The 22,473-nt window shown below is 38.2% G+C and overlaps 1 protein-coding gene across 1 annotated transcript; it reads right to left on the minus strand.

Moving 5' to 3' along the window:
• Nucleotides 1-10,635: 10,635 nt before the first annotated feature.
• LOC124404497 (sodium/potassium-transporting ATPase subunit beta-2-like) lies at nt 10,636-22,015 on the minus strand. Its single transcript, XM_046878664.1, has 6 exons — nt 21,676-22,015; nt 16,484-16,624; nt 15,260-15,379; nt 12,279-12,460; nt 11,911-12,190; nt 10,636-11,535 (listed from the first exon to the last, which is right to left on the minus strand). The coding sequence occupies exons 1-6, from the start codon at nt 21,821-21,823 to the stop codon at nt 11,432-11,434; spliced, it is 975 nt and encodes a 324-aa protein (XP_046734620.1). The 5' UTR covers nt 21,824-22,015; the 3' UTR covers nt 10,636-11,431.
• Nucleotides 22,016-22,473: the final 458 nt, after the last annotated feature.

Consider the following 22,473-nt stretch of genomic DNA (forward strand, 5'->3'; position numbering starts at 1 on the left):
TTGATTTATATGTTCTGAATTTCACTTCAAATGCCGATACATTACAAAAAAATTCTGATTCATTCTGTAAATTGTGTGTTGTGACAAAATTTCAGTACAATATGGTTGAAAGTTCGATTTTAGTGTTTCCCAGTAGAATCTATAACCGCAGAAGTATGCACAGACTTGATATATCGAAATGCAGAGGTTTGGAATAAAATATATTCGATATGATGGAAAATGAACTCAAATATAGAGATTACACTTAAGCTGAAAAGTTAATAAGAGTAACACTAACGCATTTCGGTGATTGAACAAGACGATTGCTGAAAAAGATAACTGAAGTTCGTGTACTTCGACCGAAATTGTCTAAAATTATTCAGTAACTTTCAATGAAAAAAAAGCATAATTAAATTTTAGAAACATAACCCTTCTAGAGTCATTCCAATATGGCGTAAATAGTGATTGTTTTTCAACGTTTCGTTATACGTAGTCATTATTCACTTCAACCACATTGTGTACCTACTAGGCCCATATAATCTGTAAACTGAAAAACATGCATGCATAGATAAAGATATGTGTACAACGATGCCTACAGCGATTACGTGTGTGTGTAGATATATGTATAATATATATTATATGCAATATGCAGCATGTAGAAAGACCGAAGTTATACAGCGAACTGACGGACGTGTGTACCCATAAATATTAAAACGATGGTTCAGCACTTTCGTTCTACTCTTATAGCGACTGTCTACCTGCTATAAGTATAATCCCTCCACCCTGCGCCCTTCCACCCTGACGATCATTAAGCAGCGACGTCCATTCCGACAGTTTATACTGCATCAATGCAGTGTGTATACCTCCAATTCCTCTCCTCGAGTTGGTATAAGTGGATGCGCGGCGCTCGCTCGACATGCCTTATTCATGGGCAGACCCCCTTCCTCGTCTCTCCCCTCCGCTCCTAGCCCCCCGTCCCACACGCCCCAACACATGTTCTAACACCAAGCGTAACACACCTACCAACCTACGTAACCACCTATCTATCCTGCTGCCTACCTTCTTCAATCGGCCGCGACCCACGCCTGCAGCTCGGTCGGTACACGTGTCACTGCATGCCTCCGTTTTCAAGGGTGTGGCGCCATCGCGGCCTAGACGCCCTCAAGAACTTAGCTCTCTGACTTTTATACCTTACATTATATGTATACACTCATATTTAGCCTCCAGCAGCCTTTCAGACGCGTCTCCGTATTTTCCTTTTTCATCTTCTTTCTATCTCGCTTTATCTTCACTGCATGTATACATCCGCCATATGCATGTGCAGCGCATACTTTTTGTATATACATGTGTGTATATATACGTATACATATATGTACACACAAAATATATATATATATATGCATATATTTATACATACACGGTCACATTGCATTGTATAAGCCACGTTGCACCTAGTCGTGATTTTCAAGTGGAACCACTCAGCGTGCAGTTTGTCGTCGTTTACTCTGGGCACACTCGACCCACTCGATTCAGGCAACCCTCTCGAGTAGCTCGTGCCGTCCGAAATGAACCTCGAGTCACGGTTATATTGTAGCTAGTGAGACTCAAAGCTACGAGAATCGGAATGATTCGATCGAGAAGGGTTTCGAAGGTGTTGTTTATACTCACAGACGCCATCTTGCGGGAGAAAATTTACATCACACTCCGTTTTGCACACGGGTCGTGTTTGATCATGAAACTCATTTTTCGACCTGTGTTTAATATTTTCCTAGTCAATGTTACGAGACAAGAGTCTTAACAGCTTGCGTGGCGTTTTCTGTGTCGCGATACTCGCAATATTCGACTGAAAACAATCAACCGATTGCTCAGTGCGACGCCATATTGATGCGCACTGCATCGACGATTCCGTATCGGAAACCTGCATGGATTTCCTCAATCTTTTTACTTCTGAGGAGTTGAAGATGTTATTGTCATAACTTTGGGGTAATTTTGGCTCGTTACTGGCGATTGGCCCTCTTTAGTATTCAACAGCAGTGGTAGGCTTTTCTTTGTTTATGACGACCCACGGTGGTTCAGGGGGAAAAAGAGAGCGATTAGGACTTGGAGTCTGTAATTGACAACGCGATCTCGCAAAGAATCCTGAGCGAGAAGCGAAAGCCCAAGTCGCACACCCCACTTTACTTTTTTAGCGGTTATTCCGGCCTAGGTGGAACGCTAAATGGCCGCTCTGGGACTGCAATCGAAATTAGTTTTTTAATTGAACGACTTATTTAGTGATTAAGGAGGGGCAATGCGAAAGAATGATGGATGCACATTTACGTTCAAACCACCACCATCTGCCTATCCTTCCGCTGTGTACCCACTTTTATTTCATCGTCTTAAACACAGTAGGGCCAACCGGTACAGATTGCCTCGCTAAGAGTTCAGTTCTAATTTTGAAAGAAGGTTATCTCACCCCGCTGCCCGGTTATCAACTCTACTCCAAAGGTTCAACATCCACGCTGTTAGACATCTTTAGGAGACTACTAACGATACCTCCGCAACTCGTTTGAAGTCGATTGTCCTGTAAAATGGTTTAGTTCAATGTAGTCTTCAAAATGAGTAGAGATAACCGTGTCGTGAATGATTTTAAAAGTCATTTTTCAATATATATTTCACTCTCTACTAACTCGATGTCACTAAAGACAAACTGTAACGGCTTACAGGGAGTTTTCTGTCCTTTTGTATTTGAATTATTATCGATCAGTGAAACAGAAACCAAAACGATTAACTGATCACCCAATGCGGCGCCAATCTTGCTTTGAGTATAAATTGGCGGTCGTAAATAAATCTTATCCTCACAATCCCAAATATTATTCCAGAATTCTTGCTAACTTTTGCCAGAAAAATATGAAATATAATCTTGTAGAGTATTTGTTTATTTAATTACTAGGAGCTCCACCTCTACGCGGTTCGCGCCTCACTTATACTTGTGCATGTGTAGCTTAATTTAATCTAGCTATTGGATCCTCACAGATCACCTGAAACGTAACTTATTCTTCTAGGCTTACAATTAGTGATGGTACAATAACCTTTCGCGTTCGGACCAGGGTTTGTCCCGTATGACACGCTTAATCTTTAGGTGATTCAATTAATTTGTTATGTAATTTAACCCATGCCAAAAACGTATATTGCATGTGTCAAAATTTCTGATCTTACCTTCCCGTGTCTCTCTTTTATCTTGAACAGTCACCAGGATAATACCATGAAGAGACAATTTCCATCAGAGATCATCTTCATATAAATTCCATTCAGTCTCCATTGGTCATAGCTAATAATAAGAGCTGTTTACAGCCTCTGGAGAGCTATCAATATAGCTAGAACTATCAAATAAATACCGTATACCATCTACCTATCACTTGAACACCAACTACATGCATACGAACCGTATGTTTTCTGAGAAAATTTCGAATCACGCTATTGTTAGATTTTTTGATTGTTAAGAATGTTCGATTTAATCTTAGATTATATTGTTAGATTTGAAAACAGTTTTATGATGTCGAGAGATTTTTTACTATGCAGTTGGAAGCGCACTCAAAATTTGAACGTGGCATGAACATTCGTGAACGCGGGTCCCTGCATAAATTTATGTATCCACACTCTTAGGGAGGGAGATCTCAAGCATAACGCGTACATATATAATTTTAGATAGGAGTATGACTAATCGTAAATCCATGGGTATAAATAAACAACGCCGCTTTAGCTCGCTTGCGTCTTGCAGCTACTATATCTACCTGCACCATTTAACAGCCGAGAGAACGAGCGTATTGCAGGAAAACGAGCAAACGAGCGAATAAGACATAAGTATTGAATTAATTGCCACGATTTGAGAAATTAAGCGACTGTAATGTGCACTTGGCCTGCATGCCAGACACTGCACTAATTCACCCAAGGCATCTCAGGCGTGTTATGTAGACACATATGTATACGCCACAGGCCACACACAAGTACCTATACCTACACATAAAAATAAAATACTAGTATCTTATAATGGAAAGTCGGGAAAATGGACTCCCGTGCTCCAGGAAATGAGATAAGGATCATGGGGGTCTGAAAGGAAATGAAAGTAAAATGATTATAACTTGCGGATCGCGGGCAAAAAGCAATTAGAAGATGCAACATTAGGGGGTTTTGGACTCGTTTGTTAGGTATACCAACAGATTTAAATAAAATAAATCTAGGTCCACATTGAATCTCACCTAGATTTTGGTTCCTCGATGATTTCAATGTAGACCGATCAATAATCGCTTTGGAGATGATTCAGGGAATTGGATGGACACATTGTGGTTGACAGTGACATCGGCGTACGCGGCCAGTCATCGTTCTTCTCTGTTCACGAATGGGGGAACGTGTGGTCGAAGTCAGTTTGGAGCACAAGACGCGCAGGTGTTTCAAGAAAAAGTTAGGTATACACTATCATACGTCTATGATCGGGCTGCAGAGGGGGCCGAATCCTCCGCAACGCTGTGCCGCGCCGCCGTTTGTATACTATCTTGAGGGACGACTGCTCGAAAGAGAATAATGCATTCTGAACAAGGGTAGACAACTGACCACTCTCTCTCTGTATAGATGTCCTATCCGCAGGGGGATTAGCTCAGCCTGCAGGTTCTGCTCTTCATATTTTGTCAGGTCAGGGAACGATGGAATCGTGTATAAGTGGTTTATTTTTTTCCTTATCTATCGCTACATCGCTCTGTCGAGTCAAACCAATTTCAAAAGGTATATAGAATTTCATTTTTTGTTACAACGATTTTGTCGGTACTGTGGTATAAATTCTGAACCACTCATTAGAATATCGCAACGACTATAATTATTCCATCAAATATGATCGGAGGAAAATTTTCGGATTTTAAAGAGGATACAAAATCGCTGTAACATTATACAGTTCGTTTATGAAGTGAAGCAATTTCGAGAAATCGATACTTTTATTTCGGGTTCTCCGGACGGTGAACTTATTGTGAGTCACATTTTGAGGCTGATTACAAATCCGAAGTCTGAAAACTCTCTCTATTAAGAAGATTGCATTTGCTTTTACGACCCTCAAATTCTATTTTCTTAGAACTTTGGAGCGCTGTAACTCAACCAAAAACCATCCGGTAACTTTCAGACGATCCTGTTCTAAAGATAAGTATTTGAGAAAACTTGCTCAGTCGGTTGGTATAAGATGGTGTGAGAAACAAGTGTCTCTAGATTCTAATACAGAATCAATACCGATATAGATATGTAGCAAGAACCCTTGTACAATATCTGAAAAGTTAAACGTTAAAAGGAAATTCCATTTCATTGACCCGTTCGAGGGTAATCAAAAAACCTGCAACCACGCAGGTACTTTAGTCGAGTACTTAGTCCAGCGAACTAAAAATCTGTACGCGCAAGCAAAATTCCTGCGAGTTCAGATCCGTTCGAAATCGCCAGTCGTTTTGATCCTGCTTTCTGATCTTCGGCGTGCACAGGCTGGCTTAAATACCGGGTTCGGGTAGGAAAACAATGACGGGGGTCGTGGCTAGAAGGCAGACACAAACGCAGAGCGAGAGGGTGCCGGTCGTATTTGCTCTCGTCGCTATAGTCTGCCGACACCTTGTACAAACAAACACTAGATCTTTCTGGATGCATGTATGTATACATATGCAGATAGAGGTATGACGTACTACAATTCCAGGCAGGAGGTGCAGCGCCATCCGCCCGACGTGGGGTTGGCGTTCCTGACTCCGCGCCACACTCGGGCTCATTACGCATGCACCCCGAACGACGGGCAACGCGGTGACTGACTGACTGCCCGAAGCTCCTCCCGGGTTGACAATCCCCGCCTGCCGCAAGTCGGTTCACCCGGGAGACTCTCTTCTGCAAACCTAACCTCGTCTCCCTCGAAACCCTTCCTCCATCCCCTTCTGCCCCCATAGGACAGCTCTTTTGCGTATTATGTTATGTGATCTGCAAGCCTTGTTTGCATGCCCATGGCTGTGTTTGCATATGGGTTAGAGCGTGAGCGCCAACCCCGATCGTTGTGTAGTTATACTTTACCATAATCTCTCGACTAATATGCTTACTGCACGATTAGGGAGCGAAGGATGAGAGCGCATGGGCCATTCTAAGGTGAATCTGCCAGCTTTTGACCATCGGGTGCCAATCAACAGGGGAATGGTCGGATCAATCCATTTAAAAGAAATACTTTTTTCGATCACGTCGGACTTTGGAGATATAGAAATCAATGTTTTAACTCTGAAACTGTTGCTCGTAGAGCGCAATTTTGACGAAATTTTTCATACCCTTCCGACAATCAACTTACAATCCCTTTCTGTTCAAAAACCGATAAGCAATGATTGAAATACGTCGATACAGCTCTCCAGGCACAACTTTAATAATTCAAAATCGAAGACAATAATAGATGTTTTCGAAAAGCTTGGGTGTCCCTCGATGAATATATCGTACGATTTTCTTACGTTGATTATCGTGTTCTCCAGGTGCCAAAACATTAAGACATCGTCAAAGTATATGACAATTTCGTATTTCGTGAAAAACGCGTAAGATATTCTTGTTATGTAAAGAATCGTGTGTCTCAACAATCGTCTGCTCGCACAGACATACTCGCCTTTGGTTCGTATGCGTGCTCACTTGCGAATCATATTGCAAACTTATGCTCGGTGTGGAAAGACCGAGTTTGCCTCCTTGTTACACAATATGCTATTCTTACTCGATTACGCATCAGTGATCAAAAAACAAAAGTCGATAATGATTTCTTGGTCGTAGGATTCCAGCTTCTCCTGATATAAGTTTCTCAACATATTCTACAGCGCAAACAAAGGCGTATATATGTATAGGAACTAAGCACATCTCCTGACTGCAGTGTAACCGTGCTCAAGGTACACCATAACTTGTTTAGAAAGAAGGTTTAGAAAGTCCCGAGGGAGAGATTCGGTTCGAGCTTGACATCGAAATCCCGTGACGTATCTAATTGGAGCCACTTTAGCGGCAGGGCGGGCGGATTGGATAAGCCATAAGCCACCCGGACCCGCTGCAGGAGATCACCCCGGGGCTTACACAACTGCCGGGGAGAATCTCGTGCCTACCCACCAACCTAATTTGACTCGGGCGCCCGGCCCGCGTGTATCTGCGAGTGGATCCGGCGTAAATAATGCCGATTATCCCCCCGGCAATTGTTTTATCGACCGAGCACGCCGCTCAAGGGGCGACTGCTGCGAGTCCGCCTCCCTCCCTCGCAGGACATTGCGAGGATACGTGTGTGCGTCCTTGTCTCTGCTCGCTCCCGGGCGGAACCGGGAAAGGAGGAAAAATGAAGTAAATAGGAGGGGCCGGGCTTTCTTTAAGGACGCCGGGGAGGCCTTCTCCACTCCGCGCAAATCTCCTTCTGCACCGTCCGTTGCTCGGTAACAAGGGGTAATTCGATAACGGGAATTAGCGAGAATTGATTGTAGGACCTCGACAGGATTTAAGGATGATTCGCGCGGTTAATAAAACTCTCCATGTTTTGAGCTCAGCACTTGAGGCCGTGGTGTCACAGTACAGACGAAGCAAACAGATTGCATTTTATAATTTTACTCTTCCCTGGGCAATGAGATCTATTGAAATTCCGAGAAATCGGCAAGTTTGCAATTGTGCTAGTATGGTCACGAAGAAGACACTCGAAAAACTGAAAGAAATATTTTGAATTACGTATACTTGCAATTGATTCTTTGAAGTTTACTACGTAAGCGCGATCGTGAATCCTATCATTTCTCAAAGTCTAGAACGATTCTGTAGCAAATGAAATGATCCATGTTAAATGAAACTGATTCACTTCTAAGAGCTTGACACAATCTGAAACAAGAATCCAGCGGTATTCTCGTCCCAGGTACCTGTGCGAGAAAAGTGCAGAAAGACTTTATGTAGGCGCCATCTGTTGGAAAATACGCGAGTCAAGTTCTGCCGATAAGAATACTGTTCATTTTCAACTGGCTATATTGTAATCTGCAGAACCGACAGATACGATCGATATTTACGGTGTCCAGTTCAGTTGATCATCAATAAATACCTTCCCTTGACAAAATCGTTGACGAAAGCCGAACTCCGAGCTCGAAAGAGTTAATAAAACCAAATTTCTTCCAGCTCCATTATTTCCATGGTGCACAAAATCTAATTATAAAGACCTAAAGCCCTAAGGGTGAGTCGTTAAATTTTTGTTGTTCGAGTGCTCGATTTCCGACGAATTCTAGACAGCCGATCAGTCCGAGGAGTGTAGGACCGCATCGCACAGCGTGATTTTAAAAAAAGCATTATAGTGAACCGAGTTCACGCGGATACCCAGCCGCATCCGTGCTCACAATACATCATCATCTGTGAAATTAATGTTGAAATATGCTCAGCGTCAATGATAAGGTACCTCGGGACTGAGCCAGGTAGGCCTCGGTGAGATATGTCTAAATACATAAACGTGACGGCTGATGGACGGGTGGCGGACCCTGGGGCCTGTCCGCGGGGGTCCGGAGCCTCGGGCCCGGCGTGATTCGGCCGCGGCACCCTGCTACGCGCCATGCATCAACACCCAAGATCCCATTATAGCTCATCAAAATAACAAACACGCCCTCCTCACTAAACTAACATTCTTTGTTCGCGTCAAATCCCAATATTCATCAAAATTACCTTGACACAGGCCAAATAAGCTGCTCGCTCGGGGGCCTGTCTCGGAATTTCATTCTCGCTACATCCGCAAATCGTGATTTTCACCCATCTGGAGAGTATTTGATCAACTTGTTGTTGAACATCTGCAATCACGACAATCGGATATTAAATACCTCTTGACTATTACAATTTTTCTGTATTTCTCATAGCTCCAAAAGCTATTCACAAAATACACCCAAAACTTCAGAGATATCGCACTCATGCTCACAATTTCTACGGAATTGAGTTGGTCATCAACAACGACGGAATCCAAACTATGGAAAAATTCTAACTAGGCGGACGAATTGTACGCTGGCTTTGTGATATTTAATTATATATCATGCGATTAAGGGGTTACTCTACTGTGGAATTTTCAATTTTTTCCCCTCTAAAAAGTAGTTTCAACGATTAAGATTAATATGCAATAAATTTTATGTTGATATTCAGAATATTTTTTCAGTCAAAGCATTTGGCATGAGGTAATTTTTTCACTCACGATACTGTTGCTCAAACTTTAAGCGCTTTTTTTCGGAACTATGTTTTTCATAACAGTGTATTTGGTTTCTTAAGCTGCAATCGATGAATCGACTTGAAATTTGGTACACATATTCAAAGAAATAGTACTTTTCGACTGATGAACGATTTCATCGTTTTCATTTTTTGTTCAATAATTAATTTAATAATAATAAAACCTATTCTTTAACCAAAAATATCGTAAAAATTGAGGAACATTTTTCGCGTTACCAAACAGGAAAAAAATCTCCATCGGCCGATGCTAATACAATGTAATTATTAAGCATATTTCTTATGTGACCGACCATCGATACTTGAAATATCACGTACGCCGACCGACAGAGCAAAAAACCATCGAGAGGTGCGAAGATTTTTATCAAATTACATTTTTTTCCAATAAAAATGTTCAAACACACTCCTTAACATGTACATACATGGGTAAATATCAAAAAATTAATGATACTGCACCAGGTTTTCCGAAATTAATTTAAAAAAAATTAGCGTATTTCGAAACTCATCATATAGTAGAATGGCCATTAATATTACCAAACATGATCCTAACCGCTTGAATAGAGTTCTCCACTCCTTTACATTTATGCAGATCTGCTAAAATCATCAGCTCATTTTCCGATACTGCGACACTATATGGCTCTAGACATGCTCATAATTTGGATCACAATAGGCATGGAACAGTCGAGTTTACCATGAGATATGAAAATAATAGCACGAATATAGAGCAAATATCTTCGTGTCAGAGAAATTTACACGAGTAGATACGGTAGTTAAACCCGTGGTTAAACCAGACCGTTTTACGACTGCAAAACACAGGTCTAGTCCGCCTATTTGTAGGCAAATTACGTTACCGTTTTATAAGCGTAACACCAGTTGCCTATGCACAGGCGATCTCTAGTTGTCCGGTAACCATAAATTACACTTTACTCATGGTCGTAACCGTGTATGTGATCGATAATTACTTTCAGAAGTCACGAAAATAAGTACAGCTATTTAGCATCTGCTAGCTGACAAGTTCAACTGTGTCACCCTATTCACCATTTGAAATTTAAATTCTTGCGAATAACGGTTTTTTCGATTTTTTTTTATGTTTAGTGTTGTGTCTGTAAACTTTTTGATTTTCGTATTCATTGATGTGTATACATAACGATATTTATTCAAGTGAAAATTACACATAGAAGAAATTTATTTGTACGATTCTCGGAATTGAGTTTTATACATAACTTAATTCATTTCAAAAAGCGAATGACGGATTAAAATATATTGTGCAGTCTATACGTATTGCGAATATTGAATGCCAAATCTTACAGTTTGAGACGAGAGAAATGAGTCAGATAAGAATTTTCTTTTTTTTTTAGTTTTTAGTTTTTCCTACTTCGCATTTTGACAATTATGAAAATTTGGAGGAAAAACAATTTTGAGATCGCGAACCAAGCATAGCTCAGATGCCGTATACTTCGATACATGACTGTATTGAAATTTGTATTCTACCTCACATCTAGACTTCCACGTATTTATTACACACGTTACACCAGTTTTCTCTAAGGCCAGTCTATAATAGCAAAATATTTCAAAAATAGATACATACACTGTCTAATTGTAAGACGCGCTCACTCGGCATGCGCACGTAGAAGCAATATACAATATTATTATTATCATATTACAATAATCATACAATGTATTATTAAATAATGTAAATTACTATTAACGATAATGTATATTGATATTATTATTATCATATAGGATTAAAAATTTGATTTGTATGAACGAAAATACTCCTTAAACAATTTAATGCTGTTATATTCATTATTTTTATACGTTATTATATGACTATCATAAAGTAGGAGTAAGGCACTCCGCGTGTAAAAGAACACAATACGTTGTTTGTAATACGTATTTCCAACGTACTTTAATCGCTAATCTACTAATATTATTAATAGAAGTGATAATAATAGTAACAATAGTAAATATTAATTTTTGTAAGGCATAAAACCAAATTTGATTTTGGTTCATGAGAGTTTTGAGTCCTATATTTTCCACCTCTTGTTGTTACTTATAGTATGATAATTTAAAGGCACTTCGATCAGTTCTTATGCGAATTATAAATAATCAATCAACTAACGATGCTATGATCTCATATTTGCTTTCACCTTGTTAACCGGCGTTGGGATATTTCGAAATAAAAAAGAGGAGGTATAATTTGAGATTTTTCGCAGAAATATTGTTTGATCGCCTAATCAATCATGAGCTCAAAATGCACTGCTCCCATTCCAGAAACACGATCATGTTTTATGTTACGAGCCCACGCCTTGCACTCAACATTTATTAAAATTCCAGCTGTAAATACAAAACAAAAAAAATTAGTAGAATGTAATTCATACATGCTGGGTTATTATATGAAAATTTTAACCAATTTACCATAAACTAATTGGTTAAAATTCACCTGCATTTGTGCAATTTAGGGTAAATACCGAGATCCGCCTACATTTCAACAACTGAGAATACAGTTTACCGCTAGATGTTTTTCTTAGTGGTCTCGATTGGCCGACCCCTTATTTTGTACAATCGAGACCAATGAGGGAAAGTCGACCGGTAAAAGTTACTCTAAACTGTATGAATGCAGACTAATTTACTCTGTGTTAAATTGTCCATATAACATTTTCACCATACAACTCGGTGTAAAATTGCTAAATCTATACTATTTGTACTCACTTCGAGGTCTTTCGAAGTGGATGGCAACCAGAGGGCTGAGATAGCCTTCGGAATTCTCATAAGGATAAAAGTAACCCGGAAATCCTTTCCTCGGTAAAACTCTAACCGGGCCAATATTCTCCATGTCAGCGGGATTTTCACCTTCGCAGCTTACCCAAATTGTATTTAATTCGAGTGCATTTTTCTTTTCCAATTCCACTATATGTTCTTTTAGATCACGTGGCATTTTGTCAGGCAGTGATTTAGTGTCGTTGTAATACTCCGGCCTCCATCCGTAAATCTGAAACGGAAATCAAATTCTGTTAAATTATGAACACGTTTCAGTAGCTGATTTTTAATTTTTAGATTACGAAGCCGCCAATATCAACCTTGTTCAGCTTCAAGAAAACGCAAGGAGCCGATTTGTGGTAGTTATAATTGTTCTCCTTGGTGCAGGGGTCCCAATTTTTTATATCAACGTCGCATACTTGACCGGGTGACGGAAGTTGATCAAAATCGCAGTTGTGAATATTGGCACCTCTGCCGGGAGTCAAACCAGGCTTCCTGTAAACTGAGGTATGCATTCGTTACAGTAATTCGTCTTTAAGGATACGCCTATAGTCAGTCCTTATCGACTGCGTTAAATGTCTTCGATTTCGACTATTACCAGAAGCTTTGCATCGCAATGCAAAACAGGGCATACGAGCTGTATTCTACATGCAATTCTGAAAGGGAACACACTGAATACAAAAATAAAAAAGTAGTATGAAAAATAAGAAATCATGATCACGGTCCGTACTTTTCATGCCACATTTTTGTTTTTGCATAAAATCAAAATATATCGGTATGTTTCTGTTCAAAATTGCACAAAGCATTCGACTGTTATGTCATTATTTGCCTTTTTGTTTTACCGTAAACATCAGCAAGTCGTATTTGAGACTGTTTAACTCGACTGAGTAACAAAATCACTTCAAATTTTCGCGAAAGTATAGAATTTATGGTCTCGGTGCTGTTGTCACTGAGAATGGATCGGTGATTTGATGAAATATGCCAAACATGTAGGTTTCAACTATAGGTATACAGTGCCTCGAAATCAAAGTGAGGAAAAATCAAGTGCGAGTACGTAAGTATTTCCGTTGATTTTCATAACATTTTCTCATTAATATACAAGCGTGATGATAAATCCTGTTATAATCCAGAATTTGAAAAAATTTCATTGTCTAAGAGACATAAAAAAGCATATAATACGATCACATGATTTTGTAGGTAAAACAGGAGGGTTCGATATATCTCTTTAATTGCGACTATTCATTTTTTTTTTTTTTTTTGCATGTAAGAACCTTGGACAGATAACGTTCGTGATATACTCATCATAAAATATAACGTGTCGTAAATTTTCTAGGATATAAAAAAGCAGGTGGAAATGGTAGCAGATCAAATGAAAACCAGTATTTCAACTGGTTAGATCAAACAACGTAATTCAGTCGTTCTTCTAATGTTTCAACCAATAAAACCAGAAAACAAACAAGTCTGCGTTGTTGGAAGAAACGTAACGCATGGTAAGTAAAACGAGACTCTCTTTGAAGATGTAAGAAAAAAAACACAATGAGTGAGTCATTTTGTTGACCTCGATAAGCCAGCCTAAAAACTTCCCGCTCGAATGCGTTCGAGCTCATAAAATATTAACATTTTGTTTTATATTGTCATTTGAATAACTAAAACTACTGGACTGTTCGAATCCAAAATTCGATCGGTTCTAATTGTCAGCTAACGAGCCATTCAAATATACGTCACGCTGTTTTCTGTTATTTTGGACCCTCACATCACACGCGGTCACAGCCCCCCCCCCCCCTCCCCCCCACGTATGTAAACTATTCCGTTTGCGCACCTCCTCCTCCCACCTTCGTACAATTGAAAATTTGCTAGCAATATGAAATTTTCCTTCTAAAAAATTCTTGGAAATCCCATGAAGTCTCTTGTAATCTTTTGAAATATTTTGTAATCCTTTGAAATCTTTTGACATCTTTTGAAATATTTTGTAATCCTTCGAAATCTTTTGACATCTTTTGAAATATTTTGAAATCCTTTGAAATCTTTCGGAATCCTTTGAAATCTTCTGAAATATTCTGTAATTATCTGGGAGGTTTTGAAATCGTTTGTAATTTCTTGACATCTTTTCAAATCTTTGAAATTTTCCTTCGAAAAAATCCTTGGAAATCCCATGAAGTCTCTTGTAATCTTTTGAAATATTTTGAAATCCTTTGAAATCTTCTAGAATCTTTTGAAATCCCTTGAAATCTTTTCAAACCTCTGAAATTTTCCTTCGCAAAAATCCTAGGAAATCCCATGAAGTCTCTTGTAATCTTTTGAAATATTTTGAAATCTTTTGAAATCTTTGTAATCTTGAAATCCGGTGTACATTAAATCGATGAGTGGTTAACACCTCACAGTGAAGTTAGCCCCTTTCCTCTACTCAGAATGTGCCGTAATATTTGAATGACCCCTAAGGAGAATCGTAGCAATTGGGACTAAACTTGTTCACATCCGTTCAATCGTTCTCAAGATATACTTGGACAAAAATTGATCGCGCGCTCACGCACGGACGCACACAGACCTAGAATTCAAAATGGTTAGAAGGGATTCTCTAGACCTTAAAGCGTTCTAATCTAGTGAAAACTCAACTTTCTATTGTTGGGCTGAGCCTTATAACAGAGGTCTGCAAATTTTATTTTTATTTCAGGTCCATGGAATATTTTTGGTAAATATTATGTTTTCGAGTGTACTGAATCCAAAAATGACTTCCATTTCCCTCCATCACGTAAAGTATTTTTGCAAAATACAAGGCGTTTGCGTAAAAAAAAAAGCATAACAATAATGAAAAAAACAATAATTTCATTACAATTAACCAAACGATATTTTTTATAAAATTAAATAAACAATTTTTTTCATAAAACATTCCGAGTTTATTCTTTTTGCCTATGAAACCATTTCTTCCTCTTTTTGATGCACATTAAATGGAAGTAAGAAATCACTCTTGTATAGGATTTTTAGAATTAAGAATAGAATACCAGATTTCGAGTCAAACGGAAGTTTCACTATGAATGAAACTGCGAACACGAGTTCAAGAAAAAAACCTGACCTGATGGAATTTTTTGAGTATTTTCCCGGTCTCAGTGAGTAAAACTCTATAAGATACAATGTAAGAACCTGTGCAATTCTTTGGTTGCAAACCTGTGTAATGTCCCTCACTTTTTTCTTAAAAAAAGAAGAGGGACAAGTTAACAGGAAGAAAAAACGTTGCGCGTATTGGGGTAATTAATAACAAATAATGAATTTTTTTTTTCTTTATAATTAAAAAATTATGTCTTACCTTCCAGGAATTTTTCCAATGTGTCCACCCAGTGAGCATAATTGCTTCGATCCGTTCCCTTGTACCATATTAAAGTACTTTCAACATTCTCACTTGGTGGCATTGGTCTGAAGCCTAGGCCTGAAATTAACGATATTAGTTATAAAGATTATTGAAAATCAAAGACAAAGAGAACGACTGTTTTAATTTGTTGTAATGAAAAATAATTGTACCACTGACAATAAAAAGTGCGTAAGTTGAGCTTTTGTTAATATTTTGAAGCCACATCAGCGTCTGCAGATAGGCAACCGGAATTACAGTTTGCCATCTCACGAACGAAATTGTAATGCTCGGTTGCCTATCTGTAGGCGCCGAGGTGACTTGTTTTCACGTTTGGACCCGGTATATATGAACTTTTACTGATCCCTTCACCTTAGGGATTTAACCGTCGTATTAATTATGTGATGATTATATTGTATTACCCAAAATTTCGCAATATTTATTCAGATGTAATCCGATGCTGGTGTATCACCATTATTATGATAACGAATGAAGTGTTTGTACATCATTTAATGAATGTGATAAAGAATGATTATCAAAGCGGAGTTCTACGGTTTATGATTGCTGTGACGTGCATTAAGCTTCGGTAAATTACATCTGTATATGCAATTGTCCATGAAATATTGTCGCCAACGTTCCAAACGAGACTTTTTCGCATTCCGATAGTCAAGCGAGTATTTAATGTATCAATTTTCATTTAATAACGTAATTTGCTTCAACATCTAAAATGTGTATTTAATTTTAAAAGTTGTTTTTAACCCACAATTCACGCTTTAGTGATGCAATGTAGCAAAATAAGGGAGTATTTGTTTGCGCAAAGTTATCTGTCCAGTCACGTTCAATTTAGCTAAACCCGAAGCTTAAGCAATTAGCACTGTACTGAGCGCAAAACCATTTTGTGGGAACTATCCTCATACTTCGGATTTCACAATTCTCTAGAGCCTGTAAATTTTGAAATAAATATTTCGATTGACTCAGTTTACATTTCTTTATAATGTTGATGAGCACAGAAACAACTGATAAGATATCGGATATATGGAAGACAACGTTTCAGAACTTCTTGAAATGTTGCGAAAGGTTTTTATTATAGTTTGAATGTTAATATGTCTGGATTGACGTTAATATTCGCGTTCAGATTGAAAATATTTCTAAAGCTTTTGAGTCTGCATAGCGATACTAGCTTACCTGGATTTGTGCCAATGATGGATCTATCCAACTGCCATGTCGGTATTCTCGGGTCCAAGGTTTGAAAGAAGACCCAAAAGCAGATCGCAACCAGAGCAGCGAGGACACCGTAGAATATCAAGTAGAAGAGACCAATCTTTCCTGAAATAAATCAGCGACGTCAAAAATTATGCGTTAGGAAAGTTGCATTGACGATTCGAAACAATTTAATTGCTAGCGAGGGCTTATCAACTTGGAATAAATATGATCCACACGCGAGTTCAATACTTCAACGATTTCATGGACCTCTAAAAAATTTCGCGTAAGGCTCCAAAGACTTCGCCAGATCTTATTGGCACCTGATGTAATTTCGCAAGATTTCAAAAAACTTCAAAATTTCACGCACATTGCATTCAAAAAAATGTCGCAAAAGCTAAAATTTTCCCAAGGCTTGAAAAATTTTGTAGAACTTCATGTGACCGCATAAATTTTCAGGGGGTTGTTCTCCCGTATGACATCCACATGAAAGTCCAATTACTTCGTAAGTCTAGATCCTGAGACTTTAGAAACTTCAACAAAGTTTGCGAATCCCTTGGAAGTTCAAGGGGTGTCACGAGATACTTAATAAAACTTCAAAAGAGTTTTTCAAAATTTCACAGTATTTTATAAGATTTCATACAAGACTTCACGGGACTTGATAAGATTTTACGAAACTTCACCAGACTTCGTAAGAGATAACATGAATCCATGAGACTTGATGTCGGAGTTTTACAGATTTTAAGAGAGTTCATAAAATTTCATGGGACTACATCCGTCTTCGTGATATTTCATATTTCCCAGAACACAAAACATTTCGTACATAAAACTTTTCGATCTTCTAAAGATGTCCCAAGATTCCATAGGACCTCGTGAAATTTCAGGATTCAAAAAATGTCATCTAGAACTTCAAGGAAAACTAAACTATACATAATTTTTTTAATCTACCATTAAACACTTCAAGGGGGTGAAATCATCATTCAAAATAAGGCCACAGAACATAATATTTTTAACCAATCCAACTTGAAAAGTTTTCTCATAGCGAGAAACGAAAGTGTAATTTTCTCAATTAAAAAAAAAACACTGGCAAATCGCCCCTTGACATGCCTTATTTATAGAAAACTGATTTCACAGTCTTGAAGTGTTTAATGGCAGATAAAAAAAAATACGTGTCGCTTAGTTTTTGGTCTACTATAACATATTGCAAAAGAAATCAAATCGGTGATATCGATCTGGGATACCTTCTTCGTAAGAGTAAAAACACACGGTAGCCTAAATATCGATCAATTCCAAAAACAGCAGATTCCCGTTTGAAAGTACGATGCTACCGAATATCACAACACCCTGTACATCTTCCGTTGAATGGTAATTGTTGAACTTCCCTTCATAGAAACGTGTACATCGAGGTCAATTGGTTGTAAATTGAAGGATTACCGTATTACGCAACTTGGGACCTGTCCACAGACCACGGAATATAACGCATGCTTCACACACCGATGTGTAAGAGGCTTGTGTAGAACAATGTAGAAAAGGCAGAGCGACCCACGCAACAGAGGGTCTCTAAATTTCTGGTCTCACCCACACCGCGAAGCTGGAGAGCGTCATGCACTGAACACTGTTCATAGTGATGACCATAGATACAATATGCGTGTTATACCTCGAGCTTTAACAATACTAGAACGGAATAAAAGAGATCCGATTGGGTTAAATGTTAAGCTCGAAGCCTCGGCGATGCAAAATCTGGAAAAATCCAGCCAGTTTAAAGACCTGCACAAATCCAACTGCAGGGAATTAGGGCTAGAAATAGATAAAGGCTGATTTCTTTCCCTTCCTCACGCTGTTGAATACTTAAAATAAGAGAATACTTAGTTTTGTTTTTGTAATTAGTAACTTTAGTCTGGTTTATATCGCTGACGATAAATGAGGTTTGGAAAATAATCTATAATTCTGTCAATTCTAATTATACAATTACAAATCAACTCACACACCTCGTGAAATATTGTAATTATATATATATAAAGAAAATTATTCCTGTAATTTGTAGAATACCAGAGGAATTATGTACACAATAAAAGAAATCGAAATTATTTTGCAACGTTTCCATCGATTTATTTTACTAATATTGAGTGAACAACTGTTATGTTTAATTTTCCATTTCGACTTTACACGGATCGAAAGACTGAGGCTGCGTGAGCAGGAGTGAATTATTTTTTAGAGACTGTAAAAAATAAACTCAAAATTGCGAACAAAAAAATGTCACTTTTTGGAAATCGATAAATTGTTATTTCCTGTCAGAAAGTCATTTTTACTTCCTCTGGATATAAAGATGAAAGACAGAATCGCAAGAATCTAAAATCTTCAATTGTACTTTGAAATGCGAATAAATTTTATTGAAAAGCGTTAAATTGATCAGATATTCCATTGCAATAAACAAGACCAGTTGCCAGAAATACTATTTCCAGTAGAATTAGAATAGGCTGATTTTCCCTCGCACTATCCCTGTTTCTTCCTGTGAGTCACGGAGCTTGATCGTGTTCGATATATGCTATTCTGCCACCAAGTATACATGTGTAATAAGGCTTGATAGTGAGCACACAACACAACAAAAAACACCGCACCCTCTGATTATTCACTACAGAAAACGACTCGCCTAGCACGCTTTATAGTCTTCCCAACGGTTTCTATTGATGCACGGATGCATTTATACTTGGCTTATACAATTTGTCCATTCGGTAGAGGCGCAAGAAATGCAAACTTCACGGAAAGTGACGTCATACTGAAAATATACTTTAGAGAGGAACCAGCTCAACTCCACCACCCTCCAGATCTCGATACTTTCGAATTTTTTTTTATTTTGTTATTTTGTAATACAACGCGCGAGTATCTCCGATAATTTTTTTCAAGACGTTTTTGGGTTCTTGTTTTGAAATTTTTAACAGTCAAAGTGTGGCAAGTTTTGAGACCAAGAAATTTCACAAAAAATTGAAAAATCGTGTCAACAAAAATACGATCATCGTTGGATTCGTATTGAATCAAAGTTTAAGAAAAAATAAATTGTAATTTTTGAATCACACTTTCGTTGCCAAAAATTGATTTGAAAGAGAATCATCAATATTTCAAAAAGTTTGACAGTCTTAAATTTCTTCAGATTTTTTAGGATTTTCTCAACAAAAGCCAAAAATGTCAAGCTATTACTCAAGATGGTACCTTTAATAGTGTTATAGAAGTGATACATCTTTCAGAAAGTAAAAACGTCATTATTTCTTGCTGAGAATTCCAGGGGATGAATGTCGTACCGTTTTTTGCATATTTTTCACTTAATACGATACGGTTTTTGACTGATGAGTAGAATCAATTCTATATCGTCAAAATTGGGACTACTGGAAATTCCGAAACGCAAACCCAAATATTTTTTTTTTAATCAGCAAGGATATTCTCACGTACTTATATAAGAAACCCATAAGAAGAAAAAAATCAAACAAACGAACAAAAGTAAATATTGCAACCCTTCATGTGCGTGAGGTTAGGTAATATGGAGTCGCAAATCGGGATCAACCGTTCATTTCAGGTGAATTTAAAAAATACATCAGCTGTTGAACATCTATTATGAGATATTGAGTGAACGTAGATAAATAAAGAATAGTTGCATGTTACACATAGTGGTTACGCGAATGAAACGAGTCTTACAGGGAACTGAAGGGCGTTGGATATCGCTTGCAAAACCTCAGGCAAGCCGGAATACCGTATTTTTTATTCGTTGAGTGGGAAACGGGCCATATATATATATATATATATATATGTGTGTATGTAATATATATACGTACACCTAATTTCATTTGACACCAACAAATACTTTGCTCCGAACACCCCGATGCCACGATTAAATTAGTTAACCCCAATTTATTGTCGGTGGTCAATTTCTTAAGCAAGATTTAAGTCGATTGAATCTTAACGTAATCTTTGAACACTTTCCACATGATTCATTTCTCTAATCGTAAGAACCTTTATGAATTCATGCTGTTCTTGATATATTACTAAAATATTTGAATTAAGAAGAAAATGCATTTTCGAATACATACATATATATACTAACTACGGGGATACGTCCTACGAATATTAACAATCGATCAATTGTTTTCTATAAAAGTTGTTTATTTTATTCAAATTTTCAAATTTGATAACTATAAAAATCTTTCCACCATGGGGAGCGCCTACAAATAGATTTTGCGCTATACATTGACGAAAACCGTTACGCCAAACGTCGTGACAAATCCAGTTTGGTAATAAGTTTGAAGCGTTAATGTTTCTACGTACGGTGAAAACAATGAGACATAATTAGACGCCAAAAGTTCTGTTATTTCAAGTATCGAAAGTTATGTAGTGGAAAAGAGTGCATCGCTACTCAAGCAACACATTTTTTATTGGTAATTTTGTAAAAATTTCATCATTTCAGTGGCTCGATTGATTTTCTCAATCGGATTGGATAGCAATTACTATTTGTTTTTTTAGGTTATTAGAATTGAAGAAATAAATGATATACCAAATGTATAAGAGAAATGAAACATGATTCAGTCTATTTTTGATAAAATATCTGCAAAATTCTAATAAATTCAGTATCAACCCTGATCATCTCTGATTTCATACTGATCAAGTTGCATAAGACATATACAAAAGTTGCAGTTTCCTGAAATTTTCGTAGAACCCCTCTGCTAATATTTGAAAACTATGTATATAAAATCTCCATCAAATATCTGTGATAGTTTTTAGATATCCTGGAGAATAATCAGAGTTTATAACATTTTATCGTCTTTCATGAGATTAATTATAATTTTAGGGAATTTTTGAAAGGAGAAAACGGTCAGAAGTACGAGTTTAAGTATAATTTCCCTCCTACGATCACACAAAACGGCACAATTATAGTGCCATTTAGTTACAGTTGGCACGACTGGTAATGCCCTGGCCTGTCGCTCAACCGGTAAAACAGACAGGTGTGCCTATGGTGTAGAACATGCAAGAGTGATTGATATTGGTGAGCAATGCGGTTACACCCATGTCTCACGTTGTACTCACGGCAGGTTGGGCCTGAGAAAGTTAGCCGCGTAAATAAGGACAGTTAAGAAACATCGCATGACGCAGAGGCTAAAAGGGCCCAAAACGACGAGCTCAAGCTCACTTACCCCAGCTGCTGGCTGTCCTGCCCATAACTGCGCCTGTGGTTCGATTATACAAAAATGTTTTGATCGACTGGCCGGTCGAAAGACTCGGCGGCCTTTCATAGGGATTCATCGATTCGGTTTCGACATATTTTGGGTCTTTGATAGTCATTTTTTACTCGAAGACTCTTCACCTGGGCGCGATTTGAGATTATTACTAGACCGTTCTACCTACTGACGTAAAACAACTATTTACGAATTTCAAACAACTGTTACACTCGCGTCCCGTGCGTAACCCGTCTCTACGACAACTGGCGACCACACCAAGAATGAACTCCGACTGACGCGACGGTTACTCGTTAGGCTGAATACTGGCTTCGCCGTTCTAACAGTGCCGGATTCACCCACCGAAAACTTTACGCTGTGCCTGGAATTGCAGGGGCGTAACTAGGCTAGGGTAACCGGCAATTCCCCGGGGCCCCGAAATGAGGGGGCCCCAAGACGGGGAGTGAAAGATGATGCAATATTGGGTGGGAGTTAAATCTTGAAATGGTCGATATTGCGAATGACCGATATATCGAAATTTCAAATATGTGAAAATGACTCTTAAATGTTAACGGTGGGGTACTCGTGCCTCGCCCAAACCGTCTCCCCTTGCTAGCTTCTTCATGTTTTTCTTTGTTTATATGGTTATATTGTTTGAACAAATGATCAAATCATTAGTATCGTGATTGGTTCTTATTCTAGGATAGTTGATGAGATTTCATGAATTTTGCGGAATTTTTTTGACCACTTTGGGGTACTTTTTAAAACGCCAGGCAC

Source organism: Diprion similis, chromosome 3, assembly GCF_021155765.1.
Source record: "Diprion similis isolate iyDipSimi1 chromosome 3, iyDipSimi1.1, whole genome shotgun sequence".
NCBI lineage: Eukaryota > Metazoa > Arthropoda > Insecta > Hymenoptera > Diprionidae > Diprion > Diprion similis.